Source organism: Crocodylus porosus, unplaced genomic scaffold, assembly GCF_001723895.1.
Source record: "Crocodylus porosus isolate Cpor-Errol unplaced genomic scaffold, CroPor_comp1, whole genome shotgun sequence".
Classification (NCBI taxonomy): domain Eukaryota; kingdom Metazoa; phylum Chordata; order Crocodylia; family Crocodylidae; genus Crocodylus; species Crocodylus porosus.
Genome location: NW_017728915.1, coordinates 1344977 through 1371852, shown reverse-complemented (window position 1 = coordinate 1371852; position 26876 = coordinate 1344977). Strand labels below are relative to the sequence as shown.

Sequence of the window (26876 nt, the reverse complement as noted above, 5' to 3'; positions counted from 1 at the left end):
AAGCACTACTAAAAGTCTCACAAACAATATCAAGAGCTACAACTCTATTCCTATACACTACACCTTTGGTCTTGGAGGGAATCTTCAAACAGTGGTAAACCACTTAATGCAAAGATTCTGAATGTTTTATAAAACCCAACAGTTTATGGATTACAGACCAAATAAAATTATTTAAGATAGCATAACCTCATCAGAATTTATCACTACTTTCATAATATTATTCAAGACTCAAATTGCTTGAATCAAAAGACAGAAGAATTTCAGACTTTACTAGCAAGAAGAAAAAGAATACCTTGAAAATGTAAAACAAGTGCACACTACAGGCTCAGAAACCAGCAAAGAAAAATAACTCAACATTTTTTATTAAAAAATATTTGCCAAATTACTATTAACAGACTCCCCCCCATAAAGTACATGTATCCATGTTATCATGTATCCATGTTAAAGTACATGTATCATGTTAGTAGTGAATTTGCATTGCCCTTTCATTGTTTCTTTGCAGTGTGTTAAGGCAAAAGGTGATGAGGGAAACCCTGATTCTGAAACCGAATAGAAGGAAGGAGAGAAACTCCTTGATCAAATTTCTCAATCCAAGATGAACGAATTACAAATGGTAAACAGAGAGCATCGAGGTGAAAATTAGATGAAGGACCATAATTAGATGAAGGTTCAATAACCATGTTCAGCAGAGGATGCAGTGTGGACCTGCTCTAAGCTCAGTCTGTGAATATTTAGGCCTGGATTTTAAATTTTCTTTCTATGTTAATACTCTGCAGCAGAGTTACATGGGAAAAGCACCAGCTCTTTCTTAAGCCACCAGTCAGGCTCCTTTCTGTTACAGGGAACTACTAGAAAAGCTGAGACTACAACTCCCAGAAGCCTCAGCCCAGACACTACAGTTGCCATGGTGAGGGAGATCAACAGGCTGGGAGCACAGAAGCTGGTGAGGCTGTTCCTGGGGCTCCTGCCTGGGATACGGGGAGGGTTGCAGGGAGAGGGATTTGGTTGTTGGGGAATTGATGCTTACCACATGGGTTGGGTGTGTCTCAGAGACAATTGCTCTGTAATTGCATGCAGGGGGCACCAGGAGATGTAGTCTAGGGTAGTGGAGGTGTGTAAGTGGGAGGCAAGAGCTATGCCAAACCCTGGGAGAGAAAAAGGGAGTGGGTGTCCATATGGGAAGGAGCAGGGGACCCCCAGGACTGTGGAGGAAGGAAGCATCTATTGGCTGGGGCCATGGTGGAGGGGAAGGGCACTGGTGGAGGAGCAAGGAAGCAGCCCTGGGCAGGGAGCCCTTTGGGCAGAGATGGGGAGCACCACAAGGCATTGAGAAAGGCTGTGGCTGAGGCACAGGGCAAATTCAGCCCACATACAAGCTCCAAGGGAGCAGTTATATTCAGAGGTGAATTTATCTGTCTAAGCAAGGAAGGCCAAGCTAAAAGAGCTGGTGCAGCCTTCCCAGGGCAAGGAGGGGGGGTCTCCGTGCTGCGGACAGATGAGACAGCTCTGAGCTATTCCCTCCCAGACAACATGAGTCTTGGGGAAACTGCACTGTAAATCAGAAAGCCAGACTTTTAGACTACAACAACAGGGGAGGGAGTATTCAGGGCAGGGAAGGATCACCTTGAAAGGTAGGGGTGAGGCAAGGAGAGGCTGGAAGCTGGAGGAGTGCCTGGGAGATAGAAAGAGATAGAATTGGGATCATCTATGACTGGGGGAGGGGGTGGGGCTTGACCTAGCCTTGGTCTTGATCTGAAACACCCTGTGGTCATAACTCGACTGAATGCAGAGGGAGCAAAGTTATGCATTGGCACAGCACAGTGGTTGGAGGAAATGGAATCAGAGGAGGGAGCTTCTCACTGCACCAGCAGAAGGAGGGGACCTGCAGGGGACAGTGCTGCTACATAACACCAGACAGAGGAGGGGGTTGTTCCCCACTATTTCCCTATTACTTTAGCCCTGCTACTGCCCCCAGCCCTGTTCCCCAGCAGAGGCTCAGCAATGCAACTAATAAATGCAATTAATAAAAACAAATATGGAGCAAGGTGGGAAATAGGGGAGACAGAAAAGCTGAACACATACATAGAGCAACAGATTTACAGATGTGGGATAGTACCCAGAGATGTACAGCCATAGGGTTGTCAATGATGAGATGAGCTGGTTCACTCTGGCTAGAAGCTCCACTCAGGTGGGTCTGGTCAAAGCAGAGTCGAAAGGCCAAGTCAGGAAGAAGCAGAACTCAGGGGAATGGCCCAGAGAGAACATCCAGTGTGAAATCCCTTCTTCCGTTCTACCCTTCTGGATATTTCTAGCTTAGTTCAGTAAATGTCCTCACCCTTCTGCTTTCCCCACATACCTTTCATACTGCCAAGCCAAACATTGCCTGATAAAGAGGTGTGTGTCTCCATGTTCGCTTGCTATCTCCCCCACAGCCCAAAACACACTTGGGGTTAGTTTGACCTAGAGAAACAGTCCTTGGAGATACTTATGCTTCTCTGCTATTTATTTCAATGTAGAAATTCTTCACTGAAGAACACTTACAGAGAGGTCTCAGAGCCCTCTGCACAAACTTAACCAAGAGTCACACAACTGCAAAACAGCACATTAGACAGGACTGAAGACACTGGAAAGTGAGCTGTATGAGGACAGGTGGAAGGAAGTAGGTATGTTTGGTTTGGAAAAAAGGCCAAGGGGGGACATACTAGTAGTTTTCAACTGTTTGAAAGACATCCAGTGGAGATGCATTATTTTCTCCATACCACAAAGGGCAGGACACATGGCAATGGGTCTAAACTTCCCAAAGTAAGTGCAGAACAAATCTCGGGAAATTTCCAAACTGTTTGAGCAGTAGAACAATGGAACAGGTTGTACAGAGAAGCTTTGAAATCTCCTTCTTTGGAGAGCCTAAGCCTAAGCCTCTGTTTGGGATGGTTTAGGGATAATGAATCCTCTGCCTGTGCAGGAGGTTGGACTAGATAACAGTTGTAGTTCCTTCAAGCCTTATAATTCTGTGATTCTATTAAATGATCATGGGACTCCAGCACTTTGGCCTACTGCTTAATAGTATTTCAAAAAGAAATACATATGACATTTACATGGAAAAATGGGAACATCCAGAACTTTCATCAAAAAGCCTGAAACGTATATATTCTTAAAGAGACCAAACCCTCAGGCTCTGTGGTACAAACCAAACTATGACTAATGAAGATCAAGAAGAAATTCCCTGTTGGGAGTTTTATTCTGTCTCTGCTTACTGAAGGCTTTTCTTCCTTCAAGCAGCTGGTGATGAATATTTCTAGCAACAGATTATTGGACTATAGGTAACACACAAGTCTAATCCAGTCTAGCAGTTCCAATGAACCTAATCAATCAAATCAGTAATAGGCTTCTTGCTTACTCATTTCCCAGCCATATATCTTACTCCTTTGCAGTCAGCATCCACTGTGTGATTAAATTCATACTCAACATCAGGTTTTCCCAAGAATCCCACTCCCAGCTAAATCAGCTCTTCTCATCCAAAACACATCTGCAAGCAAACTGTAACAGTGTTTCTGTAGCACCCAGTTCCACTCTCCCAGTCTCACTCTGGCAAGTGTTTTTCACCCAGGAGCCCTTGAGGGGACAAAATGGAGGCCCTGAGGGAGAATGAGGCAGAGGAGAAAGAGGAAGAGAAAAAAGCCTTTAAGATCAGTGATGAACTCCAAGACCTAGAGGAGAAGTTGTCGAAGATTCAAGTCCATATTCCAAACATGCTGTAAGCAGGGTGCATGTGTGTATATATGTGTATGTGAGAGAGAGAAATGAGAACTTATGCTGCATTTCTTATATGTTACCCATTGGATCAGATTTACAGAAGTCATACAAATGCACTTGCAGGCCTGTTTGTCTGGTCCTGTTCAGAAGAGCTTGTTTTCATTATGGCAAGAAGCTCAGTCAAGTTTAATTCCCACATATTTGGAAAGATGCATCTCTAAATATGACCTCAAATTTATTTAATTTGCAACAGTTGTTCTGGGGAATAACCTAAGGGACTGCCCAATGCATCTAAACTTTGATATTTTCCTGATCTGTCTCTCTCTGCCTCTCCTAATTATATGAAGTGAATTTGACTGGAGCTCCATAGACACCTCTCAGTTACCAGCTTCCTATAAGATAAATTCTGCTAAGGAGAAGATGATGCTGCATATAGCTGCCAATTTTTGCCGACAGTACACACATCTCTGCCCAGACCGCAAGGAGCTTTTTCTTCACCCATTAAATGAGTGTGGTGTGGAGGTAAGAGATTGTCTGGGGAATGGGGCATCATGGATAGTCTGGATTCTTCCTTTTTTGCATATTGAGCATATTGATTATATTTTTATTCATTCTAGATATGGTTTTACTTCAAATACATTTAACAGAGAATTCTTAACTGTCCAGGGTTAAGATTCACTCTATTATCTGTCTCTTAAATAGACATAAACAGTGCTGAAAACCCCCAAATTGTCCAGTTAGTGCCAATGGTATACACCTACCACCCCAGATAAACACTCCTCTCACCAGCTGTATGCTGGTCAGATTAATTGTATACTTGACCCATAGGTTGTACAATGACTGCACTGACTGTACGCACACAACACTGATTATACCAACTGTACACTTGACAGAGCTAGCAGGGGACTGGACTCAACTATCTTCCGAGGTCTCTTTCAGCCCTAATGTCAATGAAATCTATGAAATCTGTTGCATACACATTATGCCAGTTGGGTCTTCAGCAGGACAGTTGTTACAGTACACGTGGGGAACAGTAACAAAAAGACAATGAAAAGTGAATCAAACCAAAAGAAATGCCTGAATCTAGAGGTCAACTCTTAAGATCCAAAGTATGTTCAGGCTCAGAACTTTAGGGATTTAGGTCTTAGTGGGCACGTCTACACAAGACGCTTAACTTTATATTAGCATAGTTTACTGTGAAGTAAGCATGTGTGTCTATATGTAATACCGAGTAAATTTGCTACCTGCAAATGTTAGTAGCAAATCTTGGCATTAGTAACAGCACTGTAATGCTCATGGAGATACCTGACCAGGAGCAACATCTACTCCAGGCCAGCCAGCCATCAGGGGGCAGGAGATAGCTGTCTCCCAGAGCTGCCTGCTGTCAGGAAGGGCTCTGCCACAGGAACCTGGGTGGAGACTATGTCCCCCTGCCCCAGAAGCAGGAAGCTCCTTTTCCCAGATTGCTATCAGGAAGCAGGGAGCTGGTAGACCCTTATCTCCCAGCCTGAGCCCTGTGATAGCAGAATTCAGGCTGGGAGATAAGGGTCTCCCAGCCCCAGTCCTGCAACCATGGAGCCAGCGCTGGGAGCTCCTTACTAGTGGGGGCAGGGGATCTTGTTCCCTACTCAGCTCCATGAGTGCAGAGCTGGGGTTGTTCCCCCTCACAGCTCCATGCTCCCCCAGCCCCACCCTCCGTGCCTGGGTGAGAACAATATCCCTGTGCCCCAGCAGCCAGGAACTTCTAGCCCCCATTCCCCAATCGTGATCGTGAAGTGGGAGCTGGGACTTCCCTGCATGGGGAAAGTTCCTTGCTCAGCCTGGAGTTGGCTGGGACCTGCCCCTGACCAGGATAGTTCCCAGTTAGCCCCAGGCTGCATGGGGAAGCAGTGCAGCCTGGCAGTGGCTGAGGACTGTCCTGTATCAGACAGCCTCCAGCCAGCTCTGGGCTGCACATGCAGCCTTCCCCGTACAGCCTGAGGCTAGCCAGGAACTGTCCTGTTCAGGGGCACATCCCAGACCTGTGCCCTCATTGGGTAATTGAGACATGGGGCTTGGAAAGAGCTACAGGGGTGGGGTAGGTCCCAGCCCCAGCCCCAGTTTGTCAGTGGGGCAGCTTAGCAGCTAGCAGCAAGCTAGTTGCCCCACTGATAGGTTAGGGTAGGGGGCTGGAACCTGCCTTTCCCAAGCCCCATGCCCCTGATCAGGGAGTCAGAGCCAGGAGCTCCCTGCTGCCGGGACAAGGGGACATTGCCCCCACCCCAGCAGCAGGCAGTCCCCCTGGGCTAGGAGAGAGCTGTCTTCTGGCCTGGTGTTCCCTGCCAGCTGCTGAGCCAGTATCTAGGGGGAGCCTGGAGCTCTCCCCGGTGGGGTCAGGGGCCCATTGCAGGGCTACAGAGACCTGGGAGCAAATCTTCTCCCTAATCCCTGCATGTGTAGACATCTACCGCAAAAACCCTTACTGTAGCTGACTGTGCTGAAGACCTTCTATGAACTGTTGCTGCTGGCTGTATATCAGTAGCTATCAGGCTTCTCAGGGCAGTTGGAAGTAGAAAGGAGGGGCCTGATCCTGAAAGGGGCCTTGTGAACTCAACTCTCATAGGCTGAATTGGGAGCTGCTGAGTGAGCCTGAATGTTTCAGCTGAGGACAGACAGGGGTGTATTTTAGAAAGTGCAGTGATACAACCTCTCCATCCCTTATATATCCTACCCCAGGACAGGCAAAAAAGTTGTTGCTGGAGCAGGAATGGTAATCAAGCTCTCAAGATAATTAGAAGGGAGTTGGACATTAGTTCAAGCCTGCAGGCCTCAAACTCCCTCCCTGTTGTATGATCTTCTGTGCAGTTACCTGCTATAACCGTCTTGTTGCTCTACAGAAGTTTGTGAGCACCACAGTGCGTCCGACCCTACTGCCATACCCAGAGCTGTACAACTGGGATGGCTGCGCCCGATTCGTCTCTGACTACCTCACAATGGAGCCTCTTCCAAACCCTATTGAGCCAGTAAGAACTAGGACTTCCTCTGATTCTTTCAGTCTCTTTCCTTGGCCCATTGGGAGCCCAACATTGTTAATGGTGAGGGGTTTCTCATTAGGGTGTCACACTGAGACAGCCCAGCTCATGGTACTCTGAAAGGCCTTTTGCCTAACTGCCCCCTCCAACATTCACCTAAGGGCTGATAATGACCATGGTAAGAACTCCTTGTTCATTCTTTAGCCAGAGCTCCTGTTTACTTCAATGGGCCCTTGTGTGTGTTTTGTTTGGGTATGTTTACATTGCATGGGTGGTCACTTCCCAGGGACACGTCTTAAGTAAATGCATGCAATATATACCAGACCAGGCCAGATTCTGACCCCTCACCCTATGTAAACCCAGAGTGGCTCCTCTGAAGCAGGTTCACACAGGTTAGCTGGTTGCTTGTTGAAATCATAGAAATCATAGAGAAGCAGGGCTAGCAGGGACCAAAAATCCCTTATAAGGAAAGTGATTGCCAATGGGAAAAGTAGAGGGAAATAGTGAACTTGGGCAAAATTACTTCATACGCAGGATACTCAGGGACAGGAAATAAGCTAATAGGGCAAGTGTCTGAAGCAAACAGCTACATTTTCCCGTTGGGTACTGGTACTTACTTACATGTAGATCACACTGCAGCTCAGCAGATTTCAGTCTACAGGGCCTTGGTGAGTGTGATATCTTTTACTTTGTTTCTGGAGAAGGGGGAGATTCAGAGATATGACTGTAAGTAAAAGAAAATATATCCTGCTCTTTTAAGCCTAGCTGCTTGTTCTCCCCGACCACTATCCTGAAGTACCAGAGAGGAAACTGCTTTGACTTCAGCATGCTGCTCTGCTCCCTGCTTATTGGGGTTGGGTATGATGCCTACTGTGTATATGGCTATGCCACCCGGGAGATGTGTATGATGGACGAGACCAGGGAAGTGTGCCCTCTGCTGAAGAAGTCCAAAGAGGTGAGGACCTTGGGCTGAGCAGGATGGGAGGGGCTCCACTTGCTAGACATATTTAATCGGCTATAATACAGTGAAAAGTGCCAAGCAGGTTCGATATTACTGGTGTCTCATAGGTCTGTGACTGTTTAACATTTGACTTGTGGTGCCAAATTGAGGTTCCAATATATATGACCTGAATCAAGGAGTGTCTATAGGACAGGTCACTGAGTGCTTTTCCCCTGTCACCACTGGGACCTGTTTGGGCTCCGAGAGTTCATGGGCTCCCAGACCCATTGATTACAATCCCACAAGCCTGTTGAGGAAGCTGGATTACAAGGTACTTGGGATCTGCATGTCCTCTGGTCTCTGGCATGTCCTGCTGGGTTAAGCAAGGCACCTGGATCCTCTGCTCCTACAGGCTCAGAAAGAGACAGTGAAGGAGAAGACTGAGAAGTATGCAGTCAAGCCCCCACGTGATTTGCGCAGCAAGTTTGAGCTGCAGCAGGCAGCCAAGAAGGAGGCAGAAATCCAAGTTGCAAAGCAGAAGAAACAAGAGGAGGAAGAGGAAAGGATCATGGTGAGTAAATGTTTATGGATTTTCCACCTGCATCCCAGCAACGAGATCCCTGACAGAATGCCTGGCTCTTCAAGGTACAAAGTGAACCCCAGTGCTAAGGTGTGAGGTGCCCTCATCTCCCACTGACTGTAGAAGACTGGTGACCTATGGCAAATTGTTAGTATTCAGAATCATAGAAAATTAGGATTAGAAGGGACCTCGAGAGGTCATCTAGTTCAGCCCCCTGCTCAAAGCAAGACTGTCCGCAGCTATATCACCCCACTGAAAGCTGTGTCTATCTGGGTCTTGAAAACCTCCAAGGATGGAGATTCCATCACCTCCCTGGGTAAGTCTGTTTCAGTGCTTTACTACCCTCCTACTGAGAAAGTTCTTCCTAATATCTAACCTAAACTTCCCTTGCTGCAACTTGAGTGAAGACAACTGTGGCAGCCCAATTGTATGTATCACATGTATACTTCTGTCCAGCTCCAAAGAGAACTACATGTGCTAAATTTCTGCTCTCAGCCCCCTTCTAAGAGAGGATGGTAATACTATCTGTGCTGTGCAGATGGAGACAGTAAGGAACAGAAAGGTTAGGACCTACATTTCTGAAAGTGGTCACTGAATTTTAAACTTGTCTTCTTACAAGTATGTAACATGATCCACCTTGGACCTGGTTTTTATAGGTGATCATAGAATCATAGAAAATTAGGGTTGGAAGCGACCTCAGGAGGTCATCTGGCCCAACCCCCTGCTCAAAGCAGGACCAGCCTCAACTAGGTCATCCCAGCCAGGGCTTTATCGAGCTGGACCGTAAGAACCTCTGAGGACGAAGACTCCACCACCTGTCTAGATAACCCGTTCCCATGCTTCACCACCCTCCTAGTGAGAAGGTTTTTCCTAATGTCCAACCTAAACTTCCCTTGCTTCAATTTGAGACCAATGCTCCTTGTTCTGTCATCTGCCACCACTGAGAACAGTCTAGACTCCACCCTCTTTGGAACCGTCCTTCAGGTAGTTAAAAGCTGCTGTCAAATCCCTCTTCAGTCTTCTTTTATGCAGACTAAATAAGCCCAGTTCCCCCAGCCGCTGCTCAGAAGTCATGTGCTGTAGCCCGCTCACCATTTTTGTTGCCCTCCACTGAACTCTCCAACTTCTTCACATCCTTTCTGTCAGGGGTGAGATGTGGAGGCAGAACTGCACACAGTACTCCAGATATGGCCTCACCAGTGCCAAATAGAAGGGAATAATTACTTCCCTCCATCTGCTGGCCACACTGCAGCCCAGTATGCTGATAGCCGCCTTGGCAACAAAGACACACTGTTGGCTTGTATTCAGCTTATTGTTCACTGTAACCCCCAGGTCCTTTTTTGCACAGCTACTGCTTAATTAGTAGGTCCCAAGCCAGTAGCAGTACATGGGACTGTTCCATCCTAAGTGCAGGATTTTGCACTTGTCCTTGTTGAACCTCATGAGATTTCTTTCGGCCCAATCCTCCAAATCCAGCCGACTCCCAGCTGGTAAGTACTAGGGGCACAGGAGGGGGGGCTGGGGAGTGGATCATGGGGGGACCCCTGCCAGCCTTCCCTAGCTCCCCTACCCACCCCATCTCCCAGTACTTTAAAAAAAAAATCCCGGCGCTCACCGGGTCCTGGTGGGGGGGAGAGCCCCACTGCCCCCCACTGCATGGAGGTCTCTGCCACGACACTTGCAATGCCCCCCAGCCTCCCCATGCAGTCAGGACACGGGCAGGGGAAGCAGCGTGACCACGTAGGCGAGCTCCCCAGGGTAATTGTCTCTGATATGTCCTCCATAGGAGGTCTATATTGAGCAGATTCTTTTTGGTATTGGGTGGTGGAACCGGAGCGTGCTCCATCCACTCCATGCATTGACCTGGTATTGCAGTGCTTCCAGGACCGGTGCAAAAAAACAGAAAAAAAAAAAAAAGCCCTGCCTGGGCCAGCTTTGGCCCTTTAAGGAAAAAAAACCCCCAAGAAATGCCCCAGGACTCAGAGCCTCCCACATGGCACAGGGCAGCGGGGATCACCCCCTGCCAGCAGAAGTAGTGAGTCCGGGGGGGGGGGTTCTTAAAGAGCTGGAGCTGGCCAGGATGGGGCACCTGGGAGAGTGAGGTGGGGGGGGTTGGGCGGCTCATTCAGAGCCCCCCATGCAGCGTGGGGCAGTGGGGGGCAGCAGAGATCGTCCCCTACCTGGCAGCACCCGATGAGTCAGAGTTGTTTTTTTTAACAAGTCCCAGGAGCTGGGGCAGGCATTGCCAAGCTGCGAGGGGCAGGGGATGAGCCTGGCCTGGCTGATTCAAAGATTTGGCAGCAGCCGAATCTCCGAATCAGATTCAGCTGAATCAAATCGGGACAGTGATTCAAATCACCAAATGAAATCACTGTCCCCCGAATCGGCCGAATCTGAAACGAAGACTAGCTCCTTCACGCAGGCCTACTACACATTAGGGTGGCCTAATGCACATTAATTTAGTACCTCACATTGGAGGTACTAATTTAATGTGCATTAGGAAAAGTGCATGAATGCACATGAAGATGCGCCTTCTGAATCTTATCCCTATCCTCCAGCGTATCTACTATTGCCTGCAGCTAGGTGTCATCTGTGTTGAGCCCCTGCAGTTTCTTTTAACAGAGTCATTGTAGATGCCCAGAACGTCTGAAAATCAGGGGGAAGCTGGACGCCTCAAAATTAAGACACAAAAAATTAGAAGTCACTTGTGAAAAGCTTAGTATAAGTGGGTGCATCTACACGTGTGCTTTACTGAGGAATTGACTAATTAGTTTCGTAGTAAAGCGTCACAGTCTATGCATGCATCAGTATTAGGGCCCAGTAAATTAATTGACTCTGCCATAGGATAGTACTGTCAGGTGCAATACTTTCCTACGTCAGAGAAATTTACTCCACTAAAATGTACGTGTAGATGGTGATGGAGACTAGCTTGAACTTGAGGGTGCTAAAGTGCAGGGGCTGCCTCCCACTTAGCCCCACACTGTAGCACCCTTGTGCCTCAGCCAACCTCTCTACTGCCCAACACTGCTACCCAGAGCCTAGGGTTGATCCACCAGGTCCTCTGTCAGCCTGGAGATGCTCCATGCTGGCTCAAACTGCTATGGCCCCAGGTGCACATGTAGACACTGTGCCTACGAGCAGCTGACTGGCGCAAACTGCACCAGAGTTTATCACGTCACCTTAACGGCACAGGTAGATGCACCCAATGACTTACAAAACGTGACTTGGATAACAGACCTAAGACTAGAAATCAGGCACCAGAGCCTAGGCAGGCCCAAATTGATGTAGCTGGGTTAATAAGGGCCTGTCATCCTGACCAATATTGTCTCAGTGTTCCCCTGTCCTAGTGCCCTGTGGCTGCTAGTATTCATTTATTATCTTAGGTCTGGTATTTAGACTGGAAGTTCTTTGGGGAAGGGACCATTTTTTGTTCTGTTTATAAACACCTTACAAAACAAGATTCTAATGAAGCTAGACGATTTTCATCAGCTGAGGCTTGGGGTTCAAGAAGTTCCAGTCTTATGCCCATCCACTCTATCCTTTTATCTCACTGACAGCAATGACAGGACTAACCTACTGCTTTCTGATTGCTGTAGAGAAGAGATGCTTCACCTAATCAGGGAGAATATTGGGCCAGGTTGTCAAAGATATTTTGGCATATAATGGGAGTTAGATACCTAGGTAGCTTTAAAAATCTAGCTCATTGTCCGTAGCATGTTGTGTTTAAAGTATATTTGGTGCCAAAATGAATTAATTGGCTGCTGAACAGTTTTAATTTCTGTTTTTTAGTCTCTAGGAGTGAATAGGTACCTGCCTTTTAGCAAAAGAAATTGTGGAGAATTACTGCTGCTCTGCAGAGGAAATGAAAGCCAAAACTCTTATGCTCCATTCCACACCATATGTCTGACTCTGCATATGGCGTTGAGTGAACATTTCACTCCTGTGTAGCTCAGTTTACCCATCTATAAAATGGGGATGATAGTATTTTGCTTCACAAAGGAGGTCCATAAGGTTTCATTAATTATTAATTGTGAAAAGGCTGGAGATCCCTAGAAGGAAAGGGGCCAGAGAAGGACCAACTAAGATTGTTTTTGTATGGAATTGTAACTGCAGATAACCAGTGTATGTCTCTATGCTACAGGAAGCTGAGAAGCCAAAGCCAGACTCTTTGTATGGGTTACGTGTCCATGCATGGGTTCTGATTTTGTCAGGGAAGCGGGAGGTGCCAGAGAGTTTCTTCATCGATCCATTCACAGCAAAAAGCTACAGTACCACAGATGGGCATTTCCTTGGTATCGAAGCCCTTTGGAACCATGTGAACTACTGGGTCAATATGCAGAGTTGCTTGAATGGCTGCAAGGTAACTGTCCTATTTGAATTGCTCCTGCACTGTAGGAGAGCAGCTATCAGACATGGGTCATGGGAAAAAGGTAGACCTATATGTTCACCCATTTTCCATTCTAGTTACACCAGCTTTAGGACCAGAAGCTGCAAAAAAGACTGCACTACATCCATGGTCTGAGCCTTAGTATAGAAAATAGGCTCAGTTCCCTTGGGCCACATGACCACCTAGCTTAGTTTCTCCAAAGTATCTGCAGAGCTGTCTCCTTAATATGTTGTGCCCCTGAGAAATCTTTCCAGCAGAGAAACCTGGCTGCATGTCCCTTCCCTATGTAAAAGCCTTCCAATCTCTCAGTTCTAATCCTCAAAGGCATTTACAAAACACCTTTCATAGACGAGTCTATGAACTTCACTTCATAAATCTACTGGATACAAACAAATCATGGACTAAAAATAGACATTGTATTTATGGCACATTTTAACCTGCCTGCCATCTGATAACTCCAGGTAACCTGTCTACATTTTACCAGCTATATTCTATCACCAGTTCAACATTCCCCACTTTCCTCCCCCACCTACCTGTCTCACACCTATTGTTTCCCATTCTCTCCGATCCTCATTGCCATGCATTTGCATTTTCACAGACCTGCATTTTGCATATTGGCTTCTATTCTACCATGCAGAACACATAATACCAGCAGACTCTCTTCTGCCTGAAGAAGGGTGTTTATACCCAAAAGCTTGCAAAGAACATTTTTTCCAACTGTTCATTTGGCTTAATAAGATATCACATTTACCCAAAGAACCATGTCTGCCTGGTAAAGAGGAGGCTTCCAGGGCCTTGACAGGGATTATCTACCAAGGGTGGCAGAGGACTTGACCTTGCTGTTTCTACATTTTGGCTGTTCTCCAGCTGCTATAAGCTTCTGGGGTCATGATAGACACTGCAGGTTAGAGGCCTCAGGATCACTCCAGCTGACACTAAGACCAGACCAGAATAGTACTGTTGGGTACAATACTGTCCTACAGCGGAGTAATTTACTCTGACACTAAAACCAGACCAAGCTTTAGAACAGATCAGGTTCAAGTGCATCCGGTCAGTCTCTGCTCAGGTACAATTGGGCCTAGGGCTTTTAATACAGAGGTGGAGCTCTTGGATTTTGATAAGCTGCCAGTAAAGCACTTAGCTGGACAAGAGCCTGACCATCCTCTTTCATTACAACTAAATGTAAGGACTCCCTCAAATAATTAAATCTCCTCAGGGTACTGACAGGTCCACTATATCTGCTGCAGAATGGAAGTAGCATTCAGGTTAGTGCCTCATGCCAGATTTTCGCTTGGCATCAGCATGTCCAGCAGGAGAGCCCTTTAAAGGTAACCAGGGGTTGTTCTATATTGCTTAGGATCTCATCTTTGACCTTGGTAACCCATTGAGGTGGGAGTTCATGCTGCTGGGGGCTGATAAGCCTCTTCTGTTGCTTCCAAATGAGGAGGAGGAAGAGGAATTAGCTGATGAGGATCTGGATAATTTGGTAAGTAAACAGATTCTTTGTTTCCACAAGGATTTATTGTTACAGGAGATGTATTCATGCATGCTACTGCCCCTTCGTTGATAGAATTAGAACTATTCTCCTCTTCGCGTTAGAAATTCTTGTTTAGTAGATTCGAAGGGGACAGGTGCTTTTTCTGGAACAGGAGAACCTAAATTCTGTTCCCATTTCACTGTGCAATTACTAGTTCTTCAGTATGTTGCCTAACGCCACCACTGACATCCTAGTGATTATATGTTTGTTACGGTACAAAGAACTTCCGAACTCTGATAGCTGGGACTGATACCCTGAGCTCATCCACACTGAAGGGCCCTGTATGAAACATTTAACAATAAAATTAAATAAAATTAAAATAATAAATTTTACAGAACATCTTCTACCTGTCCCTCAGCAGCCTGGCTGCTGAGAAGATGAAGGAATAAGGCAGCTGAAGGAGGAAATACAGAATCACAAGAGAAAATAATTAGAGTTATTTAGCCATATTAGTCTGAAGTCAGACAGAAGGCAGGACAGAGTGGCACTTCAGAATCTAACTGGTTCAGAGGCATAAGATTTTGTAGGCAACAGCCTACTTTGTTAGATGAAATCTATAGCAAGATGCTATCTGACAAAGTTGTCTGTCACCTACAAAAGCCCGTCAAGAGAAAATAATGTTTATGAAAAGGAACAACATCCTGGTATGAAGAACACAGGGTGATAGTGTAGGAATGATATCAAAACATCCTAACCTTTTATCTAATCTGTTCAGAACATGCCCATCACGAGGATATCTGAGTCCCTGCCATTGATTATGTAAAATAAACAAGCAAATCCTAGGTTCTAACGAGCACTTTCTGCCTTTATCCTGTTCTTTTTCTTCTTTTTCCACATCCACATCCACATCCATGTTAAATCGAAGAAACTGATTCTTTTAGGCAAGAGTGGGGCTCAGCTAGAGACAATGCACAGGGAACTTCCAGACAGAATGAACACAATAGTGTTCCTTAAAATATAATAGTCAGCTGTAGTGCAAAGATCTGAGAGATTTATTTCTGAAGCAAAAAATAGAACTCACTGCAACACTGTAAGGTCAAGAGTGTTCAGCCAACTGAGAGACTGCATTGACTACACAACCTGAATTATTTTGTATGTGAATTGTAGGTGCAAATGCTCAACTGCATGCCTCATGAACCATGCACAGGGCTATGTTTCTGGGGAATACAACAGACCTCCCTCACTTGCATAAGCCAAAATGTGCTGTGTGAATGTAGCCTCAGGCAGTGTGTGTAACCAGCATGAAGGATCCTTCATTGTACCACTATTTCTCCTGGGAGTTGGTAAAACCTGGAGGAACCATAGTCTAATACAGTAACATGGTATTTCTAGAGAAAAAAATGCCTCCTGTCATAAGAGGATAGGTTGCCAGGTATATTCTGGTTAACAGTCACATAATATAACATCATTGCTCTGTCTTGATAGGACAAAGAAGAGGAAGAAAAAGGTTCTGACATGCCACCATCCTGGGTAGAGCCAATTCAGATATCTCTGAAAGGTATTTTTTCTTCTTTTATTGTATGGTATAAACATTTAATAGTATGTTTATTCAGTATGTGTACTTCTTGTATACCAGTCAGTCAAGCAATGAAATAGTAATAAATCATTACACACAACAGGAAAAAGGCAGGTTACTTAACTTCAGTAGTTGTATTTTGGCCCTGGGGAATGTTCCTGGAACTGAGAACATCTGTCCTTGCCCCTCCTCTGACTATGCACATAAATTTGTTTTCTGTGTTTCCTTGCTAACTGGGTGATTTTTGCTTCTGATTATATGCTCTCCTGGTATTACCTAATATAGGCTATCAAAGCACAAGCTGTTACTTCTCATTATCATAATGGTTAAAGAAGCTGTTTATGAACTCTGGGTTCTCTCCCCAGGTAACACACTAGGGGACTTTGGGCAGTTCCTTCACATCTTGGTGCCTGAGTTTCCTCCACTAAGATGTGAAGATTACTTTATGAAAAGGTTGTGAAAGCCTTGGATGGAAGGTGCAAATTGTTTTTACTGGTCAAAGAATTTCCATAAAGTTAAAGGACTTGTAAATGGGAAATTCAGGGGGTAACAGAAGTTGTCCCACATATAGTCTCATCAGTGTTCTACAACTGAAAGGCTCTCCCATTGCTAATCTCTGCTATCCAGTCACCAAGGACTATTACTTTCTTTTATAATCTAATCTAGTTATGTTTAGCATAACATGCATAGAGGTCATAGGACAGTATCAATCAATACAATCCATAATATATAGTCACCGTGCCAAATATAGACCCTACTGCTGTCAATGGCAATTGGATCAGGCCCAGTTATTTGAGGTCCTGGGTGCTCTCAGCATTCACTCAAGTCAGCAAAGGGAGATCAGCCCCACACAATATGTTCTGACAAAGCAATGGCATCACCTTCCTCTAGCCATGGGCAGCATCAGTAACGGTCTTTCTCCCAAAAAAGGATTTTATGAGTTTCTCAGCTAATTTTGACAAGGGAACCAATCATTCATGCCGGGTCAGTGGTTTCATTTCAGTTGAATTCCTTTGGATGCTGGTCTCCCCTGCTAAGGGCACAAAATTCTTCTCACATAATTCTCTTTGCCATGTGCAGAATTTGAGACCCGCTGTCCCCAAGGGAAGAAGGTGATCCATTACAAGAAGGCAAAGCTGGAGAAATGGGCACCTTACCTGAACAGCAATGGGCTGGTCGAGCGCCTCACTGTCTTTGAGGATCAAGACTGTAAGAGGGATGAATGGACTCCTTGAACAATTATATTACTGGGGCAGGTTGGGAATGGTACCAGGGCAACCATTTTTGTCATTGTTTCTTCTGTCCTTTTCCTCTCCGTTCGAAAATAATGGTTCGCCTCATGTGCTTCTCCAATCATTTATTCACATTCCCTCACACACTCCCATACAAACTATAAATATTTCCAGGACTTTAAGAGATTCCTGCTGGAGTCTAGCTTGTCTTAAGGGATAACTGAAATGTTGTTCAGAGCCACTGATCAGCTTCACACATCTTTGCCTGACTCAGGGCTGCTTTTAGTATGTGGATACATGACATGTATGCAGTGGAGTAAAATCTGGGATAAATTACTCAGTCATAAATTTACTATATTGTAAGAAGCAGGCACATGACCAGCTCTCCTAGGTCAGCTGCCTGAACAAGGAGCTTTACAGCCACTAGGTATCAGGGGAACAGCTTTACACTGAACAAAGGGGTACCCTGGGCTGAAATTGAGTAGTATAACCAACCTTGGTGGATTGTTAGCCCTTCATTTTCTCAGGTGACATGTTTTGTGCCCATGTCCTTTTTCCTATGGAGTAAACTTAATTTGCCCCATAGTAAATATGTTGTATGCCTGTATCTTTATTGTATATCTAATCCATGCAAAAGTCAAAGTTGTGAATGCAGCTCATGTAGGCATACCCAAGCTAGCTTCTAACAAGCCAGCTTTGTAACTGTGGCAGCAAATAACTCATGTGAACTAATTGCTTTGATGTTCCTTCTGCTTTCATGTGGCTCTTGCATCCTGCATTGAGCTCTCTCCTGTCATGGCTATACTGTACCTTTGTTAGTTAGCTTGGGTATGTCTACATGAGCAACTATCATTCCTTCCCTGCAATGCAGACACCTATAATGCACCATGGCACATACACAAACTAGAAAGGAGGGGAATGTTCTGTGAGGCTGTGTCCTTCCCATAAAGCAAGTCTTTGCTGACTGATGACTTGATCCTGCTGGCTGCTGAACATTCTGTATATGCATAAGTGCTTAAGCACATACTTAGTTTGAAGCACATCAGCCATTCTAACTCTGTACATGCAGGAGCTGTGGTTGGAAATTTTTGTATTTTAATTTCTCATAGGAAAAAGAGGACTGCAGCCACTCCATTTCCACTGAAGTTAATAGCTGCCATGCAGCTAAATCCCCTTTCCTAGCAATCTCTTTTAGTTCAAGTCTTCCAATTTTTTTCCCTTACCTCTTGTGTAATGATCCTCATGGAGTGATCATCACAGACTCCACAGGGCTTGAGAAGCTGGTGATGGCATGAAGCTTCCTAGAACTTCCACTTCGACTCTGTAGCTCAGTGTGACCCACACAATGACCTTATGCTTGAATGCTTTCATCTGACATACAGAATTTCTAAGGGGAAGTAAGGTTGTGCAAAGGTGCTTGGTCTCTTGCTAGGTACCAAAGTCCTGGAGGTGAGACAGTGGTTCAAAAACAGAGAAGACTTGCTGGAAATGAGACAAGTGAATAAAATAACAGAGGTGACTACAGAATACTTCAGCCCAGGACATGTATTAGGTCTCAAAGGTATAGAGTTCATCTTCCTATGGCATTCAGAGAGTCTTAGTGACCGATCATCCTTGATACAACAGAGAGCCCATATAAATGGAACTACCAGCTATAGGCACAACCAGCATTTTCAGAACCTGTGGCATATATGCTATGAAGCGGTGTAGGGAGGAGGGGTGGATGCTGACTGCCAGAGACTGGGGCCAAGGGGAAATACCAGGCACAGCATTTTGCACCATGGCTGCTTTTACTATGGCATGGGAATCATGTGCTGTTGTTTGTACACCTAACACAGTGCTAATACTGCGTGGCACCTTGAAGCATCCTTTAAAAGAGCTCATAAGACCCCTGGGTGCTATGGCACCCTAATTGAGAATCAGTATGGTTTAAGGTATGTTCAGATAAGTGGATTCTTTGGATAAATGCATAGCCTTTTTCAGTCTCAAATGCTATGCACTTAAACAACACACAGTGCACTAAAATAAGCTAATGTAACCATTATAGTTATACTGGTATTGTTCCCTGTATGGACTCTCTCATTCTTGTGTAAAGAGGGACTTTTTTTTAATATAAACTATGTTTGGAAGAGGTTTATGCTTTTTTTTTTTAAAAAAACCACTGTTTTCCAAAATAAAGGAGTGACATCAATACACCATGCAGCATCTTCCCACACAGACTGTTAAGCTTCATAGTCTGCAATCTTTGGGGGATTGGAGTCAAGCCCTCATCTATCCCCAGTCCACATGTGTGAGGGCATGTAGTGTCCTCATGAAACCTCATGGCACAGAGGAGTGAGGGGGGGAGTTACTCTCTTTGCTTCTCAGGTGACTCTGTAGTGACTAGTGGGACAATGACAAAGTAATACAATTTGTCTTGCTTGGCAAGAAAGACAAAACTTTCCCATAAGAGTGATATTTTGCAGCATCAGAAGCATTATTATTTATTTTAAAGCTCAAACAGGATCTCTCTCTACCATAGCCCATGTCTATAAGTCAACGAATCCTGAGACTGAGCGCACCATGGAATTTTACAACGAGACACGTGTAGATGGCCTTCAGAAACGGGTTGAAAATGCCTGTGAGATGACGGAATACTTTGTAGGGCGGTCAGATTTCCTCTACTACCGGCACACGAACTTTGGCAAAAGGACAAAGAGAGCCCAGATTCTTGTTGCTAACCCTGATGCGAATGCCAGGCCAATAATGGTATGGACTGGAAAGTATCAAAAATGCTGGAGCTGTACAAATCATACTGATCCTATTCTCATGGTCTTACTTAAAGTTCACACATTTTCCCTTGGCATATATAGCCAAGGCATATCTCATAAGCCTTGTGTAGGTTCTCTGCCTGCATATGGGCTTGTTTGACCCAGGATATCCTCCAAGTGGCCAGTTGCCCCAAATTCTATCCAGCAACCAAAATGAAGCCACAAAGCTAAGTCTTGTGAAATCTGTAGAAGAGAAAATGTTTAGGGATGAGTTGGACAGAAAAGTTTACAATATCCCAAAATTATCAGGTGGACTTATTTCTGTGGTCAAACCCCAGACTAGCTGCATTTATGGTAAATATCCCACATAATACCACCAATGTTGTGACTTTTACTGTGTCTTGAACAAGAGGTCATGGAAAGCCCCCACTGATACAATCATCCCTATCCACTGAAGGCACTTAACCACGTGCTTAATGTTAAGTATGTCCTTAAGTGCATTCCTGAATTAGCTATCATTACAATCCTTCTGCCTTTGATACCCAAAGTATCAAAACATGCAAAATACCTGGCACCTAATACCTTGACTGGACGATGGCTTTTCTAGTAGAACCAGGATTGTACAATACTTCCTTGGTACAGATTGCTACCGAGATGCCTTGGATCTATTCCTGGGGTTATCCTCCAATACAGCCCTTCCACTGCCTGAATCCAGCTCCTTAAGAGTCATCTCAGTTAAAGCTACCTTCCATCTCCTATTAAAGCCAGGTGTTTTAATGGAGGGAGAGCCTTGAGTTCCCTTAAAAAGCCCTTATCTATCTTCCTTTCCCCCTAAACAGATCTAATCACAGAGGAGGGGATTACTCAGAGCTGATTCCCTGAAGTATGGATCACATATCCCACCACTTAATATTGAGCCAGATTGTGCCTGATTTCTATGTGCTAAAAGGGAAAAGTTGTTCCCCTTCTCCCATGTGTCTCGGGAAACTGGTGGTGGCATAATGCTTCCTGGAATTTGTGCTAGTATAGCTCAGTTCAGCATGACCCACACAAGGGTCTTGTTCTTGAATAGCATAATCTGCTCCATAAGCAGTAGCTGTACTCATTGGTCTAAACAGCTCTTACTGTTCCTTTCCAATCACATACGAGAAAAGTAAGACCATGGGCCTAGCAATAAAAGATGCTATTATAGTCCTACCTTGAATACCGTTACAACCTTCAGAAATCTAGATCATGTTACAAAGAGAAACACATTAGATTTGGGATGAAATCCTTATTTTCATTATGGGATTTTTTCTTCTACCTGCTAATCCCAATCCCATCAAATTTTGTCACTTTCCTGTGCTGTCTGATAGGTTCTGACTTGGTTATATCTCATTCCTTACCTTTCCTAGCAAATCAAAGAGTGTTTCCATAGGAACCTAGAAAAGCCAGCTAATGAAGATGTGGTAGAACGCATCTTTATGATCTCTGAGGAGCGGATCCTGCTGACATATCACCTCCAGGAAAATTACATCACTGCCTCCAAGAGGGAGTTCATCAAACGGGCAGATGTGGATAATAAAGGAAACAAGATCATCATGACTCCAGACATGTGCCTCAGCTATCAGGTATAGAACAAGTGTGTAAATTATTTGGAGCTTTCTGATTTATACAGACATAAGGGAAAGCTGGAAGTCTTACTAAGATATGCAAAGACTCTAATTCGAAGGCTCAGACTGACAGTTCAAGAAAGGGAAGCTGAAACCCCTTTCTGTATTTTCATCCCAGAAAAGGGGACTAGAGATGAGAACACCTGAATTCTAGTTCTATCTCTACCACGGACTTGTGTGAGGCTTTCACTTAAGCTGTCCATCAGTTTGTCTCGCTAAAAATTGAGATAATACTTATAGCAGAGTGAACCTTAATGCATTGTTCATAAAGCTCAAGATACTTAAAATGCAGTATAAAAGTGTCAAGTATTGTTATTTGGGTAAATTTTGGCAGTTACGGTGGAGACAGTCAATTAAAGTTATCAGCATAGGTGACAGGCAAATCGGGCAAGTCTACCTTGATAGTTCCAGTTCTGATGGGAACTTGGGAAATAGCATGCCTAAGAAAATCAGGGGAATCAATCAATTTTGCTTTTTAACCCCTGTAAAAAAGATTTCCAGAAATATATAATCCAGTGAAATGAACCACCTAACTTGAGTTTCTAGCAAATGGTCTGGACTTTCTAAGCTTTTACACATCACTAGAGCAGTGTATCACATGATTGTTTTGCTTTATTTAAAAAGTCTATTTATTTCTATTGGAAAGTGCAGGCAGAGCTTCTGACCTGTTACAACCTGAAGAAATGCCATTCTACCTAAATCACAGCAGCAGTGGCAGTAAAAAAGTAAACAATCTGCTGTCTGGTCCCCTGAAGTGTTATTTACAATTAACTCTTAGCCAGGGGCTAAGATGATGCAACTCTTAGCCAGATCCTCAAATTATGGAAATCAACAGAGCTCAGTGGAATTATATCAGTTTATGCCAGCTGCATATCTGGCCACATGTCTAGACAGTGATGCAATCTATCATTGGCATATTGGTGTTTAGGTGGGATCGTCTCAGGAAGACAAGAAGCTGATCCATCTGTACAAAATGATGTTGAAGCTAATGGAGGAAGAGAAACACTTAAAGCATCAAGTCTGGGAATCTGGAACAGAGGTAATATGGGAATTCTCTAAGCTAAAGTTAGAGTATGACAGAAGTCTGGACTTAAATGTAGCTAATTCATATCTCCACATCATTCTATATGTTCATATATTATCCAGTAAATAAACAAGGATAAGTGTTCTGATAACACAATGCTGGTCTCTATCCCAAATTATGCAAATATGACTTGTGTTGAGTCACACAGCCAGTATACCCTGCTCCTGTTTTATAGAAAAGGGGATAATCTAATAGCAAAGGACTACAATAAAGAAGCACATGGTGGAATATCTAGAAATACATCTGCCTTTTGTAGAGCTAGATAGAAGGGAAGGCAAATAGTATCCAATCTAATTGTGAGCTAGTAAGAAGTATTGTACCTAGGAATGAGATACACAGAGGCATTTTAAGCACCTCATATGGGAGTCAGGTAGATTTTAAGCATGTAAGTAAAAAAATAAAAAGCAATTCCAGAAGTCTTCACTTAAGCAGTCACAAGATGTATTAGGAACATAGACTCTATCAGTAAAGGCCACTGGAGCCAAAGATGAGAATTAAGCTTGTGAGGAGAATGCCCAGCAGCAGTGGGTTCGGGAATGAAGATGATGGAACCAGTCTGATAGCAAAGTAAAGGGCCACCAAAACCCTAGATCCATGTACTATGGCTCTACACACGTATAGTTCACAATGTTACCAGAGTATCTCAGTGGGATTATAACTACACCCTTCATGTGTTACTGTTTATTCTATATATAAAATAAGCAAAGTGACATTTGATTAGGATTACAGTAGGTGTTACATATTTTTAGACACAGTAGAAATAGTTGAGAAGACAATATGCCTAGCGTCTAAATTGGGTATCTCTGGATTATAAAATCAACTCTTCCAGTGATTTACTGTATGATATTAAGCAAGTTTGTTAATTCCTTTGTGCCTCACATTCTCCATCTGTGAAATGTGAGGCTTCTTTAATTTGTAAAGGGCCTTGATATCCTTGGATAAGAGGTACTGTGCTCTTACACAATATTAGGAATAATTTATAAATATTTTCTGGAAGTATATATTGCAGTGAAATGAACCACCTAACTTGGATTTCTAGCAAATGGTCTGGACTTGCTGAGCTTTTACACATCAACAAAGCAGTGTTTTATATGATTGTATTGATGGCTTCTAGTATACAGCAGAATATATCAAAGCCAACACAGCAGTTTTTAGAATCAGTAGGAAGCTTATGATGTGAGAAGAGTTCTGGTTAATTCTACCAAAGATTCTATTAAAAATCTCATACCAAACTGATATTCTTGTGAATATCAGTTATTTCTCATGATAAGTCCCCTTTGAAAATGATATTATTTTGGTTATAGTGATGTAGCATTAGCGTATGAATACAGGCAGATAAGCCCCCTATCAAAATTGTTTATAAGCAGATACAGTTGTACTTGCATACTTTTCCCTTGCTTGTGCCCTCTTAGCAGAACAAACAGATGGAGGATGGTAATTTGATATAATACAAGGGCATCTTTTTTTTCCAATGTTGCTAAAGGTGCTTGAAATTCTGAAGATCCGCGAGGAAGAAGAAGGAGCCAGCAAGCTGACTGTTTCCATTTATGACACAGAAAGAAATGAAAAGGGCAAAAAACAGCGAGAGGCAATGGTAGGTAGCAGTCTCTAATCACAAACTAACACAATGTGCTATCTCCAGTACTACAGTCAAGGTTTAGATGTAAAAAATGTGTGGAATAAACCCAGAGTCTGCTGGTGTGTTTGGATCAGTGAGATCTAGTTCAAGTTTTCCTAGAAGGGCTGGATCCAATGCTTATTACGTGTGGGCACAGAAATCCATTTCAAGAACTAAGAAATCCACTGTAACATAATTAAAACTTCCTGGGCCAGAACTTTATCTGATGAAAATCAGCATAGCTCCACTGACTAACATTAAGCAACAGTAATTGATATTAGCTGAGAACCTGGGTCTCTGTCCCTATGACTTTGCAAAGGAACCATGTTATCATAGAAAAAAAACCCCTAGTAAACTTAACATGGTTTAACTGATTAGTGTGCTGTGGTTGTGCCTTGTCTGGGGATTTTTTGATTGCCGAGGCAAGAGTGGTTCTTTTCACTCTTACCTACCAGGAGCGTCAAATGCAAGAAGAGCGCCAGCGACAAGATGAGCAGGATCTAGATTACCTGGCACCTTTTATTATTCAAATGGGAAACATAGAGAAGATGACCAAGTGGCAGGCCCTACGCCTCAAAGAGGACTGCCTGACTGACTTCAAGTACCGTCTCATTGACAAAGCCAACATCATCCAAGTTCGCTTTGAGAAGGTATTCAGCCCTTTTCTCTCCTTAGTCCAGCATTGGGTGAGAGGCTGTTTTACCCTGTATGGTGGCAACACAAAAGTTTGTCTCTTCATTCTGATGGAAGGTAAGAAATTATGCTACTCGTTTCTCTAGCTAAGATGAAGCATACACACAAGTACACACCCTCCTCCCCACTTTAATGAGTGAAAAATAGGAAGACTGCTTTCTTGTCTTCAACCTACTCATTTCACTCCTCCCTAGATTTACTGTTCTATATTCTCTTTCCCTCACCTCTGTTCCCTTAACTCTGAGATGCTGTCTTTTGCATCTCTCTTTCATGCTCTTCCTTGTCATCCTATGACCCTGATTTGCTTGCTTTTGTTCCCCATCAGGAGACACAGGAGCTGCAAAAGAAGCAACAATGGTACCAGCAAAACCAGCTCTCCATGACTGTGGAGGATGAGGAGGCTTACATAACTTATTGCTCTGATGCCATGTTCCGCATTCGCATTCTAGAGATGAGGCTCAACAGGTAAATAATACAGTACACCCTGTTATTCGAACCCCTCTGGAAAGCAGCTATTGTAAAGTAATTTGGACAGCTGAATTCATTTGGAACAGTTACAAATTACTGTACTGAACTTAATCATAGACATATAGCATTGTATCAAAGCTTAAAAGAGAACAGTATACAAGGCCAACATTTACAGACAGAAGACAAGACAGGGTGGCACCTTTGAGACTAAACTTGGAAAGGCACAAGCTTTTGTAGGTGAAAGCCTATTTTGTGGGGTGTTATAGTAACTTGGGCGGTGTGTAGACAAAATGAGGGGCACTTTAATGAGGGTTAAATGCTTTTGCACCGCTTTAATAGTGTTGGTGTTTACACGCATCAGCGGCGTATTGCACAGTAATTCCAGCCGCTCTAGCAAATTCGGCAGTGTAATGCACCTTAAATGACTTGGGGCGCAGCAAACTAAAACTCCTCTGAGGAGTTTCAGTTTGCTGCCCTACAGCCACAGAGTGAAGCACTGGGCTCCATGAAGCTCAGGGACTCTGCATCAAGCCCATGCAGGCAGCCTGGCAGTAGCCTGGGAAGGCAGACTCCACTCAGTGAGCCTGATTTTCCCCGCTCCCACCAGAAGCCTGTCTGCCTGAGCTGCATGGTGGCCCAGTGCTTCCCTCTGCAGCTGCACTGCTCCCTGGGACCGCCTGAGTTGGGTGCCGCCTGGCAGGGGGTTGCCATGGAGGGAAGCACCACCCCTTCTTCCCTCCCCCCACCCCTGTAGCCAAGGGAACATTCTGCCTGCCAGCAGCTCACCCTCCCCTCCCCAACTCCTGAGAGGCAGATAAGTTACACAGATGTACACAACACAGGGGTTTAAAGGGCTCTAAACTGAATTGGTGTTTTTAAAAACCCACCGCTTCAATTTCGGGCCCCGTTTCATCTACACAAACCCATAGCTACTAACTCTGTCTACTTATGGACAACATTTATAGGTTACAATACCGTATCAAAATTAAGAGTAGAGATGCAGTACTGAATTAAATACAGCTTAAAATGAAAACAGCTTTTTACACAATGTCATGAGTTTAAATCAGTAAAAAAATGTTGGTTTCTGGATAACCAAAGGTTTAGATAACCAAGGTTCTGATAACCAACAATGTACTTTAACAAGGGTTGATTAGCATGATTAAGAGTCTACAAGTGGTCACTGTGGCTTTCCACTTAAATTGTCTGGTAATCGCATCAATTGAAAATAGTAAATTTCATCTTTTATTATTGGATAAAACAAACCTATTTCTCTCTATGATTTCCTCCTCCTCATTTTAGGCACAAGGAGACAGCACCACAAAAATATATTGCACTAGAAGAAAAATTATGCAAGGATCCTCGCCTATCTGAATATCTCAAACTTTATGCCTAATTGATTCCTTGTTTGCTCATATCAATCACTGAGTATCAGAGCACTGCCAGAGGGAAATGTGGAATCCTTTATCTACATTCAGTGAACCATTTGTTAACTGATTTGTATTTTCCCAAAGACCTTTCTGCAGCTTCTCCAGAAGCTGCTGGGACTTCTACTATGGAGGATATTACCAAAACATAAGTGCCTTCATACTTACTTTAAATAGATCTTTGCACACAGGTTGCATTTTTCCCATTAAATGCTTCTGTATGGAAAGGTA

At 44.0% G+C, this 26876-nt stretch overlaps 1 protein-coding gene across 2 annotated transcripts; it reads left to right on the top strand.

The window, feature by feature from the left end:
• The first annotated feature begins 865 nt into the window (after positions 1 to 865).
• DRC7 (dynein regulatory complex subunit 7) lies at positions 866 to 26876 on the top strand. 2 transcript variants are annotated; one of them, XM_019535499.1, is made up of 18 exons: positions 867 to 943; positions 3608 to 3754; positions 4101 to 4275; positions 6630 to 6755; positions 7525 to 7719; positions 8117 to 8275; positions 12426 to 12644; positions 14029 to 14157; positions 15634 to 15706; positions 16805 to 16933; positions 18389 to 18517; positions 19478 to 19704; positions 21101 to 21316; positions 22287 to 22397; positions 23926 to 24036; positions 24516 to 24710; positions 25079 to 25218; positions 26521 to 26876. In XM_019535499.1, the coding sequence occupies exons 2-18, from the start codon at positions 3627 to 3629 to the stop codon at positions 26612 to 26614; spliced, it is 2556 nt and encodes an 851-aa protein (XP_019391044.1). In that variant the 5' UTR covers positions 867 to 943; positions 3608 to 3626; the 3' UTR covers positions 26615 to 26876. The 2 variants fall into 2 exon arrangements, with proteins under 2 accessions (XP_019391045.1, XP_019391044.1); XM_019535500.1 differs by lacking the exon at positions 23926 to 24036 and having other exon boundaries at positions 866 to 943.